The sequence below is a fragment of the Macrobrachium rosenbergii genome, chromosome 39 (genome assembly GCF_040412425.1).
Source record: "Macrobrachium rosenbergii isolate ZJJX-2024 chromosome 39, ASM4041242v1, whole genome shotgun sequence".
In the NCBI taxonomy this organism is placed as follows: Eukaryota; Metazoa; Arthropoda; class Malacostraca; order Decapoda; family Palaemonidae; genus Macrobrachium; species Macrobrachium rosenbergii.
This window is the reverse complement of record NC_089779.1, coordinates 3,280,678-3,298,900: the sequence shown is the minus strand read 5'-3', so window position 1 is coordinate 3,298,900 and position 18,223 is coordinate 3,280,678. Positions and strand designations below refer to the sequence as shown.

At 39.3% G+C, this 18,223-nt stretch overlaps 2 protein-coding genes and 1 long non-coding RNA gene across 3 annotated transcripts in view; 2 read left to right on the top strand and 1 right to left on the bottom strand.

Annotated features, from left to right (window-relative positions):
- The first annotated feature begins 1,009 nt into the window (after nucleotides 1–1,009).
- LOC136825596 (uncharacterized) lies at nucleotides 1,010–2,105 on the top strand. Its single transcript, XM_067082180.1, has 2 exons — nucleotides 1,010–1,354; nucleotides 2,031–2,105. Exons 1-2 carry the CDS (start codon nucleotides 1,010–1,012, stop codon nucleotides 2,103–2,105), a joined length of 420 nt encoding a protein of 139 aa, XP_066938281.1.
- Nucleotides 2,106–2,902: 797 nt separating this feature from the next.
- LOC136825657 (uncharacterized) lies at nucleotides 2,903–18,011 on the top strand. Its single transcript, XR_010849389.1, has 3 exons — nucleotides 2,903–3,040; nucleotides 12,670–12,787; nucleotides 17,882–18,011. It is a non-coding gene; the product is annotated as an uncharacterized lncRNA (long non-coding RNA).
- The window catches only part of LOC136825656 (reelin-like), a 127,357-nt gene continuing 123,215 nt past the window's right edge, over nucleotides 14,082–18,223 (bottom strand). The window contains 1 exon segment of the mRNA XM_067082338.1: nucleotides 14,082–14,793. Coding sequence (XP_066938439.1) covers nucleotides 14,733–14,793 — 61 coding nt within the window. The 3' untranslated portion in view covers nucleotides 14,082–14,732.

Genomic DNA, 18,223 nt, shown 5'->3' with positions numbered 1-18,223 from the left:
TGAACAAAATTTGGATGGTGAATGGACATTACTAATCCTAAATGATGATGCACAGAATGTCTCTCACAGAATGCTGCCATTGCCACTGAATCCTTTTGGTCAAAAATATGTCACAAGGAAATACCCACTGGTCTCCAAACTTGGTAAAGCATTGTTAACCATACCAGTATCTAATGCAGACTGTGAGAGGATATTTTCTATGGTTAACTTTAAAAAAAATGGGAAAAGAAGTAAACTCAAGAACAGCAGCACCATTGCCAATGAAATTGTACGTGGAGAAGCCATCAAGCAAAGTGGGTGTGTAAAATTTGAGCAGTCGGAAGATATGATTAAATCATTGGGTAAGAATATATATATCTCAGTGGCATCACTAAATAGTCACCTTAAGAAATCGAAGACATTTCTTTTTCAGTTTGGGAAAAGTTTATGCCTGAAACCCGAATTTAATGGGTAATATAATTCAGGGATGCAGCGCTGAGTTTTTCCACCTAGATCTGGATTTTTCGCATCCTGTCTGGGTTCTGGGGGTTCTTATTATGTAAATTACTGAAATCTGGTTTTTTTCCAATTTCCATAAACTATATATATACATATGGAAAAATGAGAGATGATAAAAAATTAGACAAAAATCCTCATGTCAATAATAAGTGCTGACTTAATAAATAAAAACAAAAAGATTCATTAGTTGCACAAGTGAAATCAGTGCAGTGGAGTTGTGGACATGACTGGTGCTCGACGAGTGTATCAGTAACATACGAACAGTTGAATGATTACTGTAAACACGAATAATCTTGCATATGAATACTGAGCCTTAATAACAAGGACATACGAGTGCTTCCAGCATGCTCTACGTACATGTATGTGTCTTTTCTAACTTGTTAGAGGGATGGGTTGGGGAAGATGAAGATGAACTCGGCCGATAAGACGCACAGTCTGTTAGATTCAGTCAGCCCAGTTACACGTTCAAGAAAGTGCTTTTTAACGTGTTGTGCATCCATTAATTATAAACATGAGTGAAGTTTCGCCAAAGAAGAGGAGAAAAATGTGGTATAAACCAGCTTTCAAAGCTGAATGGTTACAGGAACCTGAATTTAAAGACTGGTTGAAAAGAGACAGCACTAATGGAAACAACAGCTACTGTATTTGTTGTGGAATTTCAATAAAAAATGCAAATAAGTCAATGTCATTGGCTCACAAGAATACGGATAAACATAAGAGAAATTTTGAGTCTGTGAAGTCTAGTGTAGCCATCACTTCGTTCTTAAAGAAGAAAGCAGAACCAGAAAGCCCAAAAATTGCTAAGGCTGAAGCATTATTTGCAGGTTTTTCTGAACACCATGTTCCATTTGCACATGTAAACCATCTTTTTTATGTTTGCAAGAGATCATTCCCAGATAGCAATGTTGCCCAAGAAATAAAAATGAAAAGGTCAAAGCTTTCATACATCATCCAAGACGGTATTTGCCTATTATGAAAAGTTAGAACTTAACGAAATATGTAAAAACTAGAAATTTTCTCTAATCATTGATGAAAATACGGATATTTCTGTGATGTAAGTTTTGGCTATAGTAACCGATCACTTTGACAAAGTTAAACTTGATGTTGCTGAAGCCTTGCTTGACAGTGTTGTGGTCGAAAGTGGGACAGTAGAAGGCCTATTTAATGCTGTTAAGTCTCTTTTCAAGGCAAGAAGTATCCCTTTCAGAGGTTGCTAAAAAGATCCCTTGCCGTAAGTTTTCATTCTTGTGAGAAATTTGAAATCATTTACTTAAATTTTCATTTAAATATTAATGCATTAAATGTTTCATTTATTTCCCAACTTCAAATTGCCATACAAGTATTAATAATGAAGTCGAAATCAAAGAAATAAGGTCTTTATTTTGCAATGCATGTATAAAGTTAATATAAAGGATTATTTTGCAATGCATATATAAAGTTATTATAAAGGACATTACGATGCATGCGTTGACTAAGGATTCCTTGGGCCCAAAAGGGAGTGTCGACCCCTTAAGTTCTTGTCTCTTTGACAGGTTACTTCTCATCAAGCAATTCACCAAGCCAGGGATGAATGGATGTCGGATGTGAACCTCAATGTCTTCAAGTAAAAGCCGGCTCAAGTGGCTATAGAAGATCCTTCCCTCATCCTCAAGAATTGAATGAAATTTCAACTTAAAATCCAATGATCCTGAATGAACTGTTCTGTTAACAAGGATTCCGGGGAGTGTCGCATCCAGCAAGACGTCCGGCTATTCGACAAGAAACATTTTCTTCTACTTCCTACTTCATGGCAAGCCCTTATATGCAGGTAAGACCTTCCTGAGTTTTGGTTCTCGACTTGAAAATGTATTTCCCAGATTAAATTAATTGTGAAGCGTGAAATTACAACAATCTCTGAGTCGTGGTTGTTCTTCACGTCTTCCATGTTCCTTGTATTCCTTGAATTATTTTTAAGTATTTGCTTACTGTTTTTGCCGTATAGCCTATTAGGGCCTAGTGTTTATGTAATTTTTCTTGCTGTGTTCTAATGCATAGCCCGTACAATTTTCCTTGCTTTATGTTGGTGCACGGCCGAGTTAGGTTAGGTGTAGCCTATGTGTAATATTTTCTTGCTGTTTTGCTGCGTAGCCGAGTAGGGCCACGTGTATAAATGATATTTCTTGCTGTGTTCTATTGCGTAGCCTAGTAGGGTCAAGTGTATATATTTTGCTGTGTTCTAATGCCCATACAACTTTTCAGTAAGCCTATACATCAGCTGCGCGCCCGTTTTTACCTTTTCAACTGGTTTTTTCTACACTTTTAGGGGTTCTGATACTGGCGGTGCACCTGTTTGTTGTCGGCCAAATGGAATGTCCCTTCGCCATGTTTAGTACTGGCCCGGGAGGGTTGGGTACCCATACGTTAACAAGTTATTGCACTTGCCGCACGGGATATGAACCGTTCGAAACAGACGTCCCTGTGCTGTCTTTTGAAGATCGCGTATGGAAACCCCTTGTTGGATGGACTTCAGAGATTAATTGCACTCAAGCGCCAAAAAATAAAGGTAAATTCATAATTAGCAACCAAAAACTGTAGAAAGGTCAAGTTATAGTGCCGTCGCCACCGCGGAGCTACTATATAGTTCTACCAACTTTTCTTACTTTGTGTTAATGCACAGCCGAGTTAGGTTTAGTGTAGCATATATATAATATTTTCTTGCTGCTTTTGCTGCATAGCCTAGTTTATGAAAATGTCAATAGAAGCCATTGATCAAGATTTCCCCCCTTTGGTTAGGAAGAGAGCGGGTTTTAAAGGTCGTGTTACAATTGCTCTTGATCTGTTGGAAAAGGTACCTGTGGGTCAGGGCCGGATTAAGGGGGGTTGCCCAGTGGCCTGGGCCCCGGGCCACCCACCAAGAGGGGGCCTCCCACCAATAAAAACAATACATTTTAATTTAATAATATATTTTGTATATAGACTATAGTTTATAATATAGTTTATATATAGACCATAGTTTGTAGTGTATGCAATAGGAGTTGGAAAGGGGGCCTCCCACCAGAATGGGCCCCAGGCCTCCCACCAGCTTAATCCGGCCCTGCTGTGGGTAATCTTACCCAGGAAAATTTTGTAATCAAAGTGAAAGGTATCCAGTCCTTCCTGGACAAAATTGAGAATGTCAGTGAACAAATTATGACAGTGATAGGTCTCCTGAAGAAACGGTGGTTCAGAATGAATTTAAAAGTCAAGCTGTATATGCAGATGAAGTTGGTGTAAGGTTAGGTAAAATTCAGAAACTTTTGACTAAGAAACCTAATGTTGGTACTGCCACAGCGTCAGTCAAGTTGCCTCATTTACAGTGCAAAGTGTTTGATGGTCAGTCAGACGACAAGCTTGAATTTAAAAACTTTTTATTGCACTTTGAGAATTTCATCAATGCCGGCAGGCAAATGTCAAATGCCAAAAAACTCACTTACCTTAGGAGTTATCTCTCAATCAATGCCTTTAAGCTTATTGCTACCCTCTCAGTCTCAGATGATAATTATGCTGTAGCTATGCAATTGTTGAAGAATGAATTTCTTGACGAAGAATTCATTGTTGATGAGGCTTTCAAATCTCTGTTTAGTGGTTTTTCAAAGTATGACCCTACCTTTACTAAGGTGAGGGCTTACATCAATGAGGTTCGGTCTATGGCACATGAATTGAAGGTGTACAAGGTTGACTTTCTTACTGTGGGTACTCCAGGTAACAAATTTTTGAGTCATGTTGTGTTTTCTAAGCTGCCTCCTTCCATTAAGAGGGAATTGATTCTTAAAGTCAATAATAACTATCCCAACATAGTAGATTTGTTTGAACATTATAATGACACCATCAAAACGCTGATGCGTACTGTCAGTTCTAAAGCTGAAAGGTCAAGCCCTGATCGAAAGAAAGAGTTTGTAAACAAGTCTGAGTTTTCAAATAAACCTCTCAAGGTCAATTTTCAAAAGTCTGCCGCTATAGTCAAGAGTTCCCAAATCCAAGGTACCGATGCAAATAAAATTCATTAGCATACCAGTACTTTAGAAAACTTCAGCACTTCAGTAAAGCCAAAGGAAAGTGTTTCCAAACCAGTTGGTCGAACTTGTAAATTTTGTCAGAAAGTAGGACATAATGTGTCCCATTGTACTGCCTTTAGCAATTATGATGAACATAAGAAATGTTGTTTGCAATTAGGTATGTTCTATGTTTGCTCAAGTTAAGCACATTTAGCTGATCAATGTCCTGGCAAGTTAAACAAGATGTCATATGCTTGTGTGCACTGTAAGGCATTTTCTCATATTTCACCTTTATGTCCTGTTTGTAAGGCTAAACAAACTATTCAGTCTCATACTTGTGTGGGTGTACAACACAGTGGTAAATTTTCAGCCATTGTTACTTCCTGTCATCACTTTGACATTTCAGGGTGATAAGGCTACCGAAACGGTAGGTGTCTTATGGACACGGGCAGTCAAAGAAGTTATCTCAGCCAAGAGATTGCTAGTAGTATATGCAGTTCCCATCTCATGTCTGATATTACCCATGAGTTCATTACCTTTTTAGGTTCTTCTTCAAAACCTCTCAAAGCAGTAAGTCTTCGAGTCACAGTTCCTGGTGGTAGGAATGTTCAAATGTCAATTTTGGCAGATGTGTCATAACTTCAGTGTCTAATTTGGATGCTGCTTTGAAAATTTACAATCAGAGGGCATTTCCTTAGTTGAATCAGATTTAGCTTGTAAGGAAAGATTTCAAGTTCAAGGTCTTATTGGGGTAGATCTTTTGCAACTTTTCTCTGAATTTAGTTTAGTCAAATGCAGTCAGGGTTCTGCTTGGGGAGCATCTGATGGATTAGTGCCATTTGGTGACGTTAGAAATTTCTTACCTCAAAGTCAACCCAAAGCTAGGTTGCAGTGTCAGAGTCAGTTGACTAAAGAGAATGAATATGACAATATGGTAGACGTGTACAAGGGAAACGTGCCTGAAACCCTTGTCAGTTTCATTATGCACCCTAAGAAATCATATTTTTCCCCTCTCGAGTCTTTATTTCCTGATAATGAAGTGGAATAGAGATTAGAGAACGTGTTCAGTTTAGAGTCTGTTTGGTGTTCTGATAATGTTGATCAACATTCACAGCTTGACATATTAGTGGCTGATGCATTCAAGAAGGGGATTGAATTCAAGGATCATAAATATCATGTTGATCTCCCATGGAAAAAGGACTTGATTGGTCAAGTTCCATCAAATCATGCTGTAGCCTTGTCCGTTCTGGATAGAGTAGTTAGCAATTTACAACAAAAGGGTATGTTAGATGCCTATCAAGAAGTTTTTCAAAATCAGTTGAAGGAAGGTATCATTGAGGAAATTGATGTGAATCCTCAAACCTTTGATAAGTATATTTGGATTCCTCATAGACCAGTGATCGAAGAGGACCCTAATACTACAACTAAGATACGTCCTGTATTCAGCTGTTCCCTCAAGTCAAACTGTAAACCTTCGTTGAATGAAGCTGCCTTTGCTGGTGTCAATTTGATGGGAGATATTGTACAGTTGTTGTTATAAATTATTTCAGGTCAAATGATTTTATCATGTTGAGTGACATTAAGCAAGACTTTTTGCAGATTATGCTTGCCAGTAAAGAAGATAAAAACAGGTTCTATTTTTTCATGAAGGTAGGAGATAGGTTAGTAGCCTATAGATATAGAACAATAATTTTTGGATTTAGTGCTAGTCCATTTATTTTGAACTATGTTCTCAACTTGATTATCTCCAAACCCCTTCCAGTAAAGCAGCTATTCCTCCTCTTGTCAATAGTTTAGATTTATTTCTGGATGATGTAGGTTTCATTCGGTCTAGAGGAAGAATCGGTAAAACCATGCAGTATGACTATGACGTCACAAATCTTATACTGTACTTTTGGGTAAGGAACACCATAGTGGATTTTGGATCCCTAGGATGAGAGAGTGTTAAGCATGTTTTAAGCGAATGTGTTACTTGCAGGAAGTTTGACAGTTTGTCTTTTTGTTATCCCAAAATGACCAATCTTCATAAGCATAGGGTTAATTTTGTCAAACCTTTTATGCACACTGGTGTTGATTTTACAGGTCGCTTATTTGTTGCTAATGAAGCTGGTGAAGAGACAAAGATGTTTCTTTTAATATTCACGTGTCTGAACGTCAGATCAAAGTTGTTCACATAGAGTTGTTGCCTGATATGTCTACTCATAGCTTTGTGTTAGCGTTTTTAAGGTTTGTAAATTTATATGGGATTCCTTCATTTCTGTACAGCGATAATGCAAAATCATTCACTGCTGGATATGAAATAGTGGAGCAAGCTTTGGTCTGTGATGAATACAAGTCTCATTTTCAAAACTATAATATTCAGCATATCAATATTCCTTTGTGACCAACAAATTCCAGACTCACCAAAATCTGTCAGTGATCCTAGTGGCCCCCTTTTGGCCAATGAATGAATGGTTCCTGGATCTTCTCGACCTCCTCGCAGATTTTCCAAGGCTGCTGCCTCAAAATCTTCATCTGCTAAAACAACCCCACTTCTGGCATTTTCATCAGGGATTGTCTACTCTGGCCCTGACGGGATACAGATTGTCAGGAAACTTCTTAGAAAGAAGGGGTTTTCAAGATCGGCTTCACAAGCTATTGCCAAATGCAGGCGACAGTCCTATGATAGAGTATATCAGGCTAAGTGGACAATGGTGCAGGAAGCGCAGTATCGTCTTCTCAAACATACGTAGCTGAAATAGCAGACTTTCTACTATATCGTAAGACCGACAGGAACCTGTCATCCTCGATGATCAAGGGTTATAGGGCCATGTTAAACTCTGTCTTCAGACACAGGGGAATGGACCTTTCCTCTACCTTTCCTCTAATCAGGATTTCTCTGATCTAATTAGATCGTTTGACACTACGAGACAGAAAGAGGTAGCAGTAGTGCCATGGAACCTGGACGTGGTCCTTAAATGGTTGTCTGGTCCCCGATTTGAGCCTGTGTATTCGATTTCCTTGAGAGATGTAACTAGAAAGACTAGCATGCTGGATGAGAATAGGCCAGTGAGTCCTGAGGTTACGGTTGGTAGATCATGATAAGGTAAACACCCATTCACACTGTCGGGTTGATGAATGTAAGAGAGCATTTGCAACAGAAGGGTTACACACTTGCTGATCAGGAGGTTGAGAGTGACGCACTAAAAAGTGTAGAGATTTTAATTGGGGCTGATTATTTCAGTATTTTGTGTATGGCTTAGAGAAATGTGATGGCATCAGTTTATTTGTAACACCTAACAGGGTATCCCCTTATGGGAGACTCCCACGATGGGCTAGACAGGGCATTGACACATCTGTTGTAAGAACATTGTGTGTGTGGAATTCAAGAGACCGAGCATGACGATGAGTGGTGGAGATTAGATGCGCTGGGCATTCAACCTGGTGAGCAATTCACGTCGTTTGCAGCGTCAAGCACACCTTGCGAGGTTATCAGGTCAGTCTGCCATTCCATGATTCTTAGAAGCTGACTACCAATTATAAGCTTGCAATTGCTCACTTGAAATCATTAGAAGCTCATTTCAGTTGTGATCCCATTTACCGTCAGCAATATCCCAATGTGATCCAAACATACGTAGATAACGGGTTCATCAAAAAGTAACAAGCCCAGCCATCGAAGGCAATTATATGCCTCACTTTGGGGTAGTTAAGGAAAGCGCAACCACACCATTCTAGATGGTGTTTAATGCTTCTTCAAAGCAAAGTGGTAGGTGGCCACTTAATGAGTGCCGGTATGCTGGCCCTAACTTAGTAGAGGTGTTGTTTGATTTGTTAAGATTCAGCTCCAAGCCTTATGCTGCGATGGCAGATATTTCTAAGGCGCTTCACTGTGTTCTCCTAGACGCCAAAGTTGGCAAATATGCTCGTTTTCTGTGGCCAGAAAATTTATACAACATTAGTACCTTTTGAGTTCAAAGTAGTCGTATTTGGTGTAACTTCGAGCCCCTACCTCTTGCAGAAAGTCTTACAGACATGTCTGTAGAGGGAGGGTAGAGATGAGCTCTTAAAGCACTTTTATGCTGACAATTTCATCAAAACTTATGATTCAGCTTCCAAGTAGTTGGCACCAATCCCCTTTGCCAGGTGCCTACTCTCAACTCAACACCCAGCGTCCGCTCACGAGCTTTGTTTTTTCTCTGTTTAAGGATTGTAGCTGGCCTGTAGAGGACTATGTTGTACCACAGAATTTTGTGGTCTGTACAAGGTGTAGTTAAGCCTACAGGTTTTCCAAGTGTCCACACAGCTATCAAGAGTCCGCAGAGTCAGCAGCTTGTTTGCAGTGTCCATGACGCTGCATGATGCTTTGCAAGATTGCTAGGTTGTCTACTATGGAGACAAACCAGAAGGCCTGTGTTCTGAGACAGGGTTTTCTCAGATCGGGGACCTGTGCCTTTTTTTGTGAAATTCTCATCAGTCTTTACTTAGAACAACCCTCTTGACCAGAGTACTGTGGTTACAACTGGGGTGAGGTAACACAGTCACCATCACCTTTTTACCATAGCCCCGGATTAAAGTCAGACCTACAGTGGTGGCTGTACATACTTAGATGAAGGGAACTCCCTTCTTCCTCTAAGCCCAGACCTAGTCCTCTGGTCACCTACACAGACGTGTAAAGTATGTGTCTCAGCACTCGTGCCGTCTACCTGGATCTGGTGATGAACCTCAGTGCTGACGCCTTCATTTTGTGCCTTCGTAGATTTGCCTCCTGTCACGGCGCTCCATCAGTAATCTATTCTGATAATCACGCAACCTTCAAGTCTTCAAGCAACTTGTTAGCCGATCTCTGCGATGAGGATGTGACTCAGTCGTATTTGAGAGAAGGAGGAATATGCTGGTATTTCCAAACTCCATGTTCGCCTTGGAAGGGCGAAATGTTTGAAAGACTAACCAGGGTGATAAAGTGTGGCCTGGCAGTCTCACTCGGTAGAGCACTGTTCAACAAGGAGCCAGCAAGAACACTAGTTGAAGAGATGGAGTGTGTCGTTAACAACTGCCCTCTTACTTATTGTGGTGATACCCGTGAGGATGAGGTCCTCAGTCCATTGCATCTCCTACAAAGTAGGACCATCCAATTGCTGCCTGCCGCAGCCCCAAACCAAAGTATGCCTGATACTTTCACAGCTAAGAAGATTCGAGTTGAATACTTCAAGTTAGTTGATGCTCTATGTGCCTTCAGGTTACGTTGGAGCACCAGATACCTACAGGCTCTACGCCAACGTCACGATTCGGCCCAGGTGCACCGACTCCACTCAGATGTGATGAACTCATTTTAGCGCCGTTGTAAATTCTTCCCTCTCGGAAGAATTATACAACTCTGCCCCAGAGAGAATGATGTAATCTGTTCTGCGAAAGTTCTGTGTGAAGGTGAAGAATTTCTCATGCCAATTGAACACATTATCATGTTAGAAGCGAATGACAGGCATGACGATCTAAACTGTGATATATCAAGTGAAATGAACAACAAGGATGAACTCGTAAGTGTTGAACGTGGTGTCAATCATACTGCGCGCAATAGTGAACGTGTGGTAGTGAATATGACAATCATGAACTAATTGAGAGTGAATCAGAGACAGTGGGAAATGATAGTAGCGAAAGACAGGATACAGTGAATGTTCTCAGAACTCAGGGTAGACCCAAAAGGAAAGCGGCTCTAGCCCAAAGAGAGAAAATGGGTCATTGGCTCGGAGGGGGCAAACTACAGTGTTTTTGAGAGGTTGTATAAGACATTTGTTCCTTGAGGAAGAACGAGATGGAACTGTGAGAAGGTCCAGGGACCCTTATAGTTAGGATAATCTGATAGTTTGCATGCTACCAAGAGAGAGAGAGAGAGAGAGAGGAGCTCCAATATGCAAGTTGTTAACATTTCATTGTTTTTTATGCACTGCTGTATTGTGTAATTGTAAGAAACAGATTAGTGTCCAGTGTCCTGATTGTACTACGAGGCAGCTGCAGTTGTGAGGCCTCCAATCATATTTGGGCTAGAAGTCAGAACCGAATGTCGTCTCCTTAGACTTCAGTCTTAATCTTTCTGCCTTGGCTGTCAGATCCCTCTGGCTGGGAAGATGTCGACAAAATCTTCTACAAGGATTTTGCCTACATAAACTTCCCATCTAGTCGAGCGTGTCTAGCTGGACTGACGTGGAGACTTCTGCAATGGTTTCTGATTTGAAAAGTGCTGTTTTTATTTCATTTGTTACATGCCTTTTATTCTTGAAAAGTGTACTTCAGGTTGCACTTTTAATTAAGTAGAGTTTTGAATCTGAGAAACTTGCTTGTGGTGATGTGATTGTAAATTTGGGAGTTTGGTCATTTCTGGAAAGATTGCATGTAGCAGCACTGCAGCTCACTCTTCCCTTAGCACTGACAAACATCACACGTGTAGCAGGTGTGTTCTTAATTAGAAGGTCGGACACCGACTAGATTTTGCTTGAAACAGTAGATATTTGTATCATCATTTTATCCATCTTAATCGAGGCTGATCGTTGCTTTGCATCAACATGTGACGTGTCCAGTAGTTACGCTACACTTGCAGGCTCAGTTAAGTTGCGATGTTAATGAATTATGTCAGAATTGAGGTATTGAGGTAATTTTGAATCTTGATTGCTGGCCCACATGTGGTCCAGAATTCATCTTTGTTTCTTGATTAAGGTTACGTAAATTTAGATAGCTTTGAGATTAACGTAAATTTAGGTGGCTTAGTATGTTTTTTGTGTTTGTGTAGCCACAATCTGTTTGTGCTGGTTCGGAGTTGGTGTGTCTTTTAGATTGTGTATCAGGCCTAGAAAATCGGGAAAGAGCCAATAAATTGAGCTGTCGTTGCTAGAAATTCTCAACACAGTTTGATTAAAGGTAGTATTCTTGATGGTAGTGTATTTATTTATGTTCCATTCGAACCCACTGATCCTTTTGAATCTTTTGTGTTGAACCCATTCCTTACTAAGCTGAATAATTCTTTGCTTACAATGTTAGACTTTAAGGCAGTAGTTTTGTTATCCAGAAATAAGGGCATTTATTCTGTTACCAGTAACAATAATCTTGGCAATTGTGTACAACATTTGAATTTTGAAGTATGTCTGACGGGGGGTTGCGGATGGCTTTTGTGTTACATCCCATCAATTTTGGGGGCTGCTGATTGCAATCGGCTTTACTGTATATGGAATTTTATTTAAGGAAGCTGGCATCTTTGTGAAACATCAAGATTTTTAGGTGGACCACTATTCTTATTGTTCAAGCAACAACTCCCTGCTGGTGTACTCAACAACTACCATCTACATATTGTGCCTGAATGGGAAGAAGCTGACATCCAACTTTGGAGTGATTTTGAGTGACTGTAATGTTCTAAACTTACCCTGCATCTCTACAGCCTTGACGTCATCTCCAGGCATAAAACTTCTTAGATTATTGCCACATACTCTTCTCAAAGGACTGTTTTAGAGATTCCTTCCTTCCCGTAGAATGTTCATCTCTTGAAGAAACTAAGTGTTGACAAATTCCTGTAATTCCATGAAGAAAACCATGAACTTTTAACATTTAATAGGTGCCATCATGCTGTTAATTCTGTTGGTACCATTTATCTCTAAGATGACTTTGAATTTGCATACTGAAGGTCATCAAGTGACTGGACTCGTGGATTATTCACAGCAGTATGATACCATCAGCAAGGGCTTTGTACAGAACGCCAAGCCCATATTACAGTTTGCTTGAGCTAAGGTGCTCGTCACTGGCCTTCATAAATATATGTCTGCTGTTCACTGTGTGAGCTTGCTGAACTTGTTACTAGAAGCATACTCATGTTTGCCAGTTGTCATTAACTGTGTGGTTTTCAAAAGGTGTTAGTGGAAAATCTTTTTATATATTGTACATCCATTCATTTCAGTCATGATAATTGTATCGGTGTCAAATACAGAAATATTAAAGGTTTGGTAAGTGTAGTGAAAACGAACCTAACTGTATTGTTCCTGTCAACCTGCAAAGTTGCTTCCTTACAAGAAATTCTTCTATGGTCCCAATACTTTTACATTATTCAGTTACTAACATGTTATTTGAAGTGGGTACGTTTTTAAAGACATTTAATATATTTACCCTTTTGGTTATAATTTTTTATTAATACTCTTTGCAGTGGTGGATTTGGGGGGCAGTTGGCAGTGGAGGTGCCCCCCCCCCCCCCTCGAGCTATGAATGGCGGCCATAAGTGGATTATTAACAAACTGATTTGAAAACTCCTCCACAAAGTACTGGTAAGAATGCAACACACATTAGCAAAACTTCTCTAAATAATCTATTGAAATGTACAAGTGATGTAGTGTTTTGATATAATTATTGGCAAGGTAAAGAAAGCTTATTTTTTCTCTGTTTTGGCTGATGAAACTACAGATATAGCAAGAAAAGAGCAAATGACTCTGTTTTTTGGGCTTTGTGAATGTTAGATTCGTTTGGCAAAGGGCTGGCTACAATTTTGTTGTGTTGTGGAGGTCTTGGTGGGAGTTTCGAAGGTTTTGTTAGGCGCTTGAGAGAGGTTACCATTATTTTTAACAAAGGATTCAGAAGTGGCTGTTGATTTAATTGACATTAAATCAATCGGACATAAGTGACATACCTCAATGGATCCATTATTCCTGAAGGGACTGGGCATCATTTTAGCTGTGGTTTTTATGATTTCTAGTGTGGCTGATTGCATTGTGGTATCCAGCAATATTTATGACTTTCTTTTTACAAGAGTTAAATTTACAATCTGTTGTGCAAAGCTTATCGATCATAATCTAGAAGTTTTAACACTTGCCTTCTGTATGTATGACTATTATTGCTGCCAGTATTTTTTTAATAGGTACATGACACTGGTTCAACAGAGTAGGTAATCATCACAATTATCTTCACAGTCAGGTTTTAGTAGCAGAGCAAGTGCTTGCATCTGTTTGTAAATGGTTGATCATAAAGTTTATTTTGTGGGTTCTGTCAACAGTGGCTCATCATTTCTGGACACTCACCTAAACCCTTCTCCTCACTCTAATACTGATGACTGGATAACCTTCTGGAAGTATGGTTCTAGATGCTCCCCATTCCTGAATTCATGAATTAAATCCTAAGATTCTTAGCCTCAGGGTACATGGCTAATTGCATGAACACCTCTGGGGAACAAACATTGTTGAATGAGTAACTCTCCAATAACTGCAAATTTATCTTCATTCAGGGGCTCCAGTCCCAGGCATAGTGCTTATTCTTTCTATCTCGACATAAAAGGATGTCAAGCGTGGAAAGATCCACATCAGTTACACTGAAATAAGGAGGTATTTGGATTTGAACCATATGAGAAATGGCTATCTTCAGGAGCTGCCTGGCAGCTATAGGGGATCCGTATGAGAGAGAAAGGGAGAGAATTACATTTTGATTTGAAGATTGACTACAGATATCTTCTGTTCCTATACATTTCCACCTTATGAAGAACAAAGCCAGTTCCAACTCAAGATGGTAATCAAAATTAAGCAAGGGAACTTTCATTAGGTCTAGTGAGGAGAGGAATAAGTTTTGGAAAAATGATCTTTTGAAGTGAGGTTTATTAAATACTGAAACACAATACAAATCACAAATATTTGCCATGGATGACAGTAGCTGCTGTTAAGGAATGGAGTGAAATGTCTCTTCTGAGTAGGTTGTGTGACTATTTTTTGTTTCTTGCTATCTATGTAAATAAATATCTCCAGAATAAGATGCATGCACATAACACGCGCACATGCCATGTGATGCAAAGGGGATTTGTGAAATTCCTCCACTCACGTCTTTCCTGTGCTTTGTCTTCCATGAATCACCACCCATCTCCAGCCTCCCCTCTCGTGGTTATTTACGTAGTCGAGGTCTTCCAACTCTTCTGGGGCCCTCAGGTGCCCAGCTGACACTGTTGTGTGTATTTATGTTCTTGCAGGTGTGTATGTATATATATATATGCATAATTAAAAGATAGAGCAAATTTACTTGGAGTAATGTTAATACTGATGAAGTATGTTTTCATAAAATGTAAAATATAGTCAAAGAAAGGCAAATTAGAAAGTCAGTTATACGTAAAGAGAACTATGATGTCTTTTTTTTTATTTGTAACTGAAATGTATATTGCATTGCCATGAAGTCTATTTATGTCAAGAACATTACATTGCATCCTATTTTCTTGTGGTTAGAATTGTGAAGGAAACTTTAGAGTTCTGAGTCATGGAATACTTGTGCCTCGTATTTGTTCGTGTCCTTCCTCTGTGCTCTGCAAATAAATAAGTCAAGAAATTATATTTGTTCGCATAATGCCTGGACATAGCAAAATTTTCTTAGATATAATTTAGAAATACTTGATTTTGCTATAACAATTTGAAATGAGATAAAATAAAAGATAAGTTTGCTTTTGAAACGAGAAAGCTTAGATGACGTGCTGATACTACAAATTGAACATTCTAAATTAGGAAAATATCTTATGTTGATTCCAGTAAACAGAAGTTTGTTATCATAAAAACATTTTCAATTACAATTCTGGAAAATAATAAACTACCCTTCCTAGATACTGAAGTTTTCCAATCTTCTGAAAAGTTAAGTATACCTTAGTTTAACCAGACCACTGAGCTGATTAACAGCTCTCTTAGGGCTGGCCCGAAGGATTATATTTATTTTTATGTAGCTAAGAACCAATTGGTTACCTAGCAATGGGATCTACAGCTTATTGTGGAATCCGAACCACATTATACCGAGAAATGAATTTCTATCACCAGAAATAAATTCCTCTTATTCTTCATTGGCCGGTCGGAGATTTGAACTCGCGGCCAGCAGAGTGCTAGCTGAGAACGATACCCACCCGTCCAGTATATATATACATATATATTTACATATATATATACATACATAATCACCCCTTGTGTTCTGCAAAGCTCACAATTTGAGTATTTCCTCAAAACAACAAACAGAGGAGAAGCATGAAGGTTTAGATTTGGCCATTCTTGAAGGAAGGCATCAACTGTCCATGCCTGCTGGGGATCTTGGCATGGAGGGCAGTAAACTGGGAGAGTAGTGTTTTGGGCAGTCCTGAACAGACTGGTATTTGGGTCTCCCCAAAGATTCTACAACTTCCGGCAAACCTAAGGAAGGGGAGACTATCTGATCGAAGACCTTGTCCTTTTCTGTTGAGTTGGTCTTCAATAACGATGTTTTTCTCTTGGACAAAACAAGGTAAAGGAATGATGTTGCTGGACTCTTGTCTAAAGGAAGTGTCTTTGCTAGCTAGTGTTTCCTTGTCGTCACATAAGAACTGAGAGGTTGAATTGTTGGAAAAGGCTGTGATTGAATAGTCTTTGACTAGATGTTCTGCTTGTGAAAGACCATTCCAAACTGCCAAAGGCTGAAGGTTGTTTACTTTCCAACGCCCTGACATCAAAAGTTTCTCTAAATGGCGCCCCAATCTGTCTCCGAGACACCTGAGGACAGCGTAACAGTTCTCAAACGTGGTAGAAAATTATTGTCTATCCATTTCTCTGTTGGAAAAATCCCCCAAAAAGAGAGCTAATCTTCATCCCCAGATAAACAATTTACTGGATCAGAAAAGCATAGATTAGTCAACATTGAACAAAGTGCCCAGATCTGGGGTTAGACATAAATCATAATTCTTCACCCTCAAGGTCGTCAGAAACAAGTTGGTAAGAACGAACCAGTTGCCCAAATATGAGAGAACTACTCTGATACTAAGCAGATGATTCTATCCTGCTAAAAACTCCAACACTCGGGAGAATACTTTTCTTCGACTGTAGGTGTACCAGGATATAGAAGTACGTGTCCCATGTGTTGACAGGCAGGCTTTTGGAAGGGCAAAAGATGATTCCTGTCAACACATGGGACACGTACTTCTATATCCTGGTACACCTACAGTCGAAGAAAAGTATTCTCCTGAGTGTTGGAGTTTTTAGCAGGATAGAATCATCTGCTTAGTATCAGAGTAGTTCTCTCATATTTGGGCAACTGTCTGTTCTACCAATTTGTTTCTGACGACCTTGAGGGTGAAGAATTATGATTTATGTCTAACCTCAGATCTGGGAACTTTGTTCAATGTTGACTAATCTATGCTTTTCTGATCCAGTAAATTGTTTATCTGGGGATGAAGATTAGCTCTCTCTTTTTTGGGGATTTTTCCAACAGAGAGATGGATAGACAATTTTCTACCACGTTTGAGAAGTGTTATGCTGTCCTCAGAGACAGATTGGGGCGCCATTTAGAGAAACTGTTGATGTCAGGGAGTTGGAAAGTAAACAAACTACAACCTTTGGCAGTTTAGAATGGTCCTTTTTTTGAGCCTTTTGATCAGGCATCATTTAAGAGCTTTGAAGACACCTTTTAGCTCTTGCTGCAGCAAAGTGTATTAGTGAGCTTCAAGCCCTTTCTTGTATGCGAGCTTTGTTATAGTGGCCACCTCTCTCCTTTCTTTCATTGCTTAGAGAAAAGATATAAAAGTGAAAGCCCTTCCTAGATTTGTGACGGTGCCTAATTTAACTGCTTTGGTAGGCAATGAAGAAGCAGCTGTCTTATGTCCAGTTAGAACTCTTAAGGGTTTATATTTGCGAGCTTCAAGCCCTTTCTCGTATGTGGGCTTTGTTATAGTGGCAACCTCTCTCTTTTCTTTCACTGCTTAGAGAAAAGATATAGAAGTGAAAGCCCTTCCCAGATTTGTGACAGTGCCTCCTAACATCTTATTGGGTGGTTGTAAAGAATTCTGACAGGAATGTAAACATTCCAACACCACCTGGTGGGAAACACGTGATTACAGAGACAATCCTGTGTACATTCCAACACCACCTGGTAGGAAGCAGGTGATTACAGAGACAATCCTAGTGGGTTAGCCAAGCGTTATTTTATTTTATTTTCAATGTTGATTGTACCTAACCCCACGAAGATATAAGCTAACTTTAACAGTAGGCACGTATCCAAATGATTTAATATTAATATTAATCATCATAAAAATTTTCATATTTGCAGTCAAGAGATTCCATCTGTACGTTTATGGGACAGATTTTATATTAGTCAGACCAAAAACTTGCATACATTCAACATTACAGGATTGAAAGAAAGGAATCATGAGGTGGCCATAGCATTCCTTGCTGCAAGTATCAAGTGGAGAGTATTCCACGAAAGCTCAGAGTTGGTGCTGATTACCTCAACTATATAAATTGGAAAAAAAAAAAATTTTTTCTTATGTGGGGTGTGTTCTCAAACCATAATTTATGAGATTATCATCTTTCTTTTGTATAGTTTCACTAACATCGTTTTCTGTTACATTATCAAAAAGATAAGATTCTTTATTTTCTCTTTTGTTCCAGAACCACTGACACAGTATAAAATAACATCGTACAGACTCTCTATTCAAGATATTTGCAGACTGCCTGAGTTCAGCAGGATTAGGTAACGTCTACTTGTACCTCAAGCATGTACTGGTACCTTTGAGAATTGGAGTAACTATATAAAAGAGCTAGGAGATGATGAGAGAAGTAAAGCAAACAGACAGAAGGAAACCCTGACATCCCCCCTCCCCCCCCATTAACTTAATTAGAACATTATTATTCAGGAGCTGTTCAAAGGAAAATAATCCACTCCTCCCTGTCAACTACTGTCTCTCCATATCTGCGAGTTGCAATCAGCAAAGTGAAAATCGCTGTTTTGGT

Coding starts and splice junctions, on each gene's coding strand:
- LOC136825596 (XM_067082180.1), top strand. CDS start 1,010: ATGAGTGAAGTTTCGCCAAAGAAGAGGAGAAAAATGTGGTATAAACCA. Junction 1,355..2,030: donor ACCATGTTCCATTTGCACAT/GTAAACCATCTT, acceptor TCTCTTTGACAG/GTTACTTCTCATCAAGCAAT.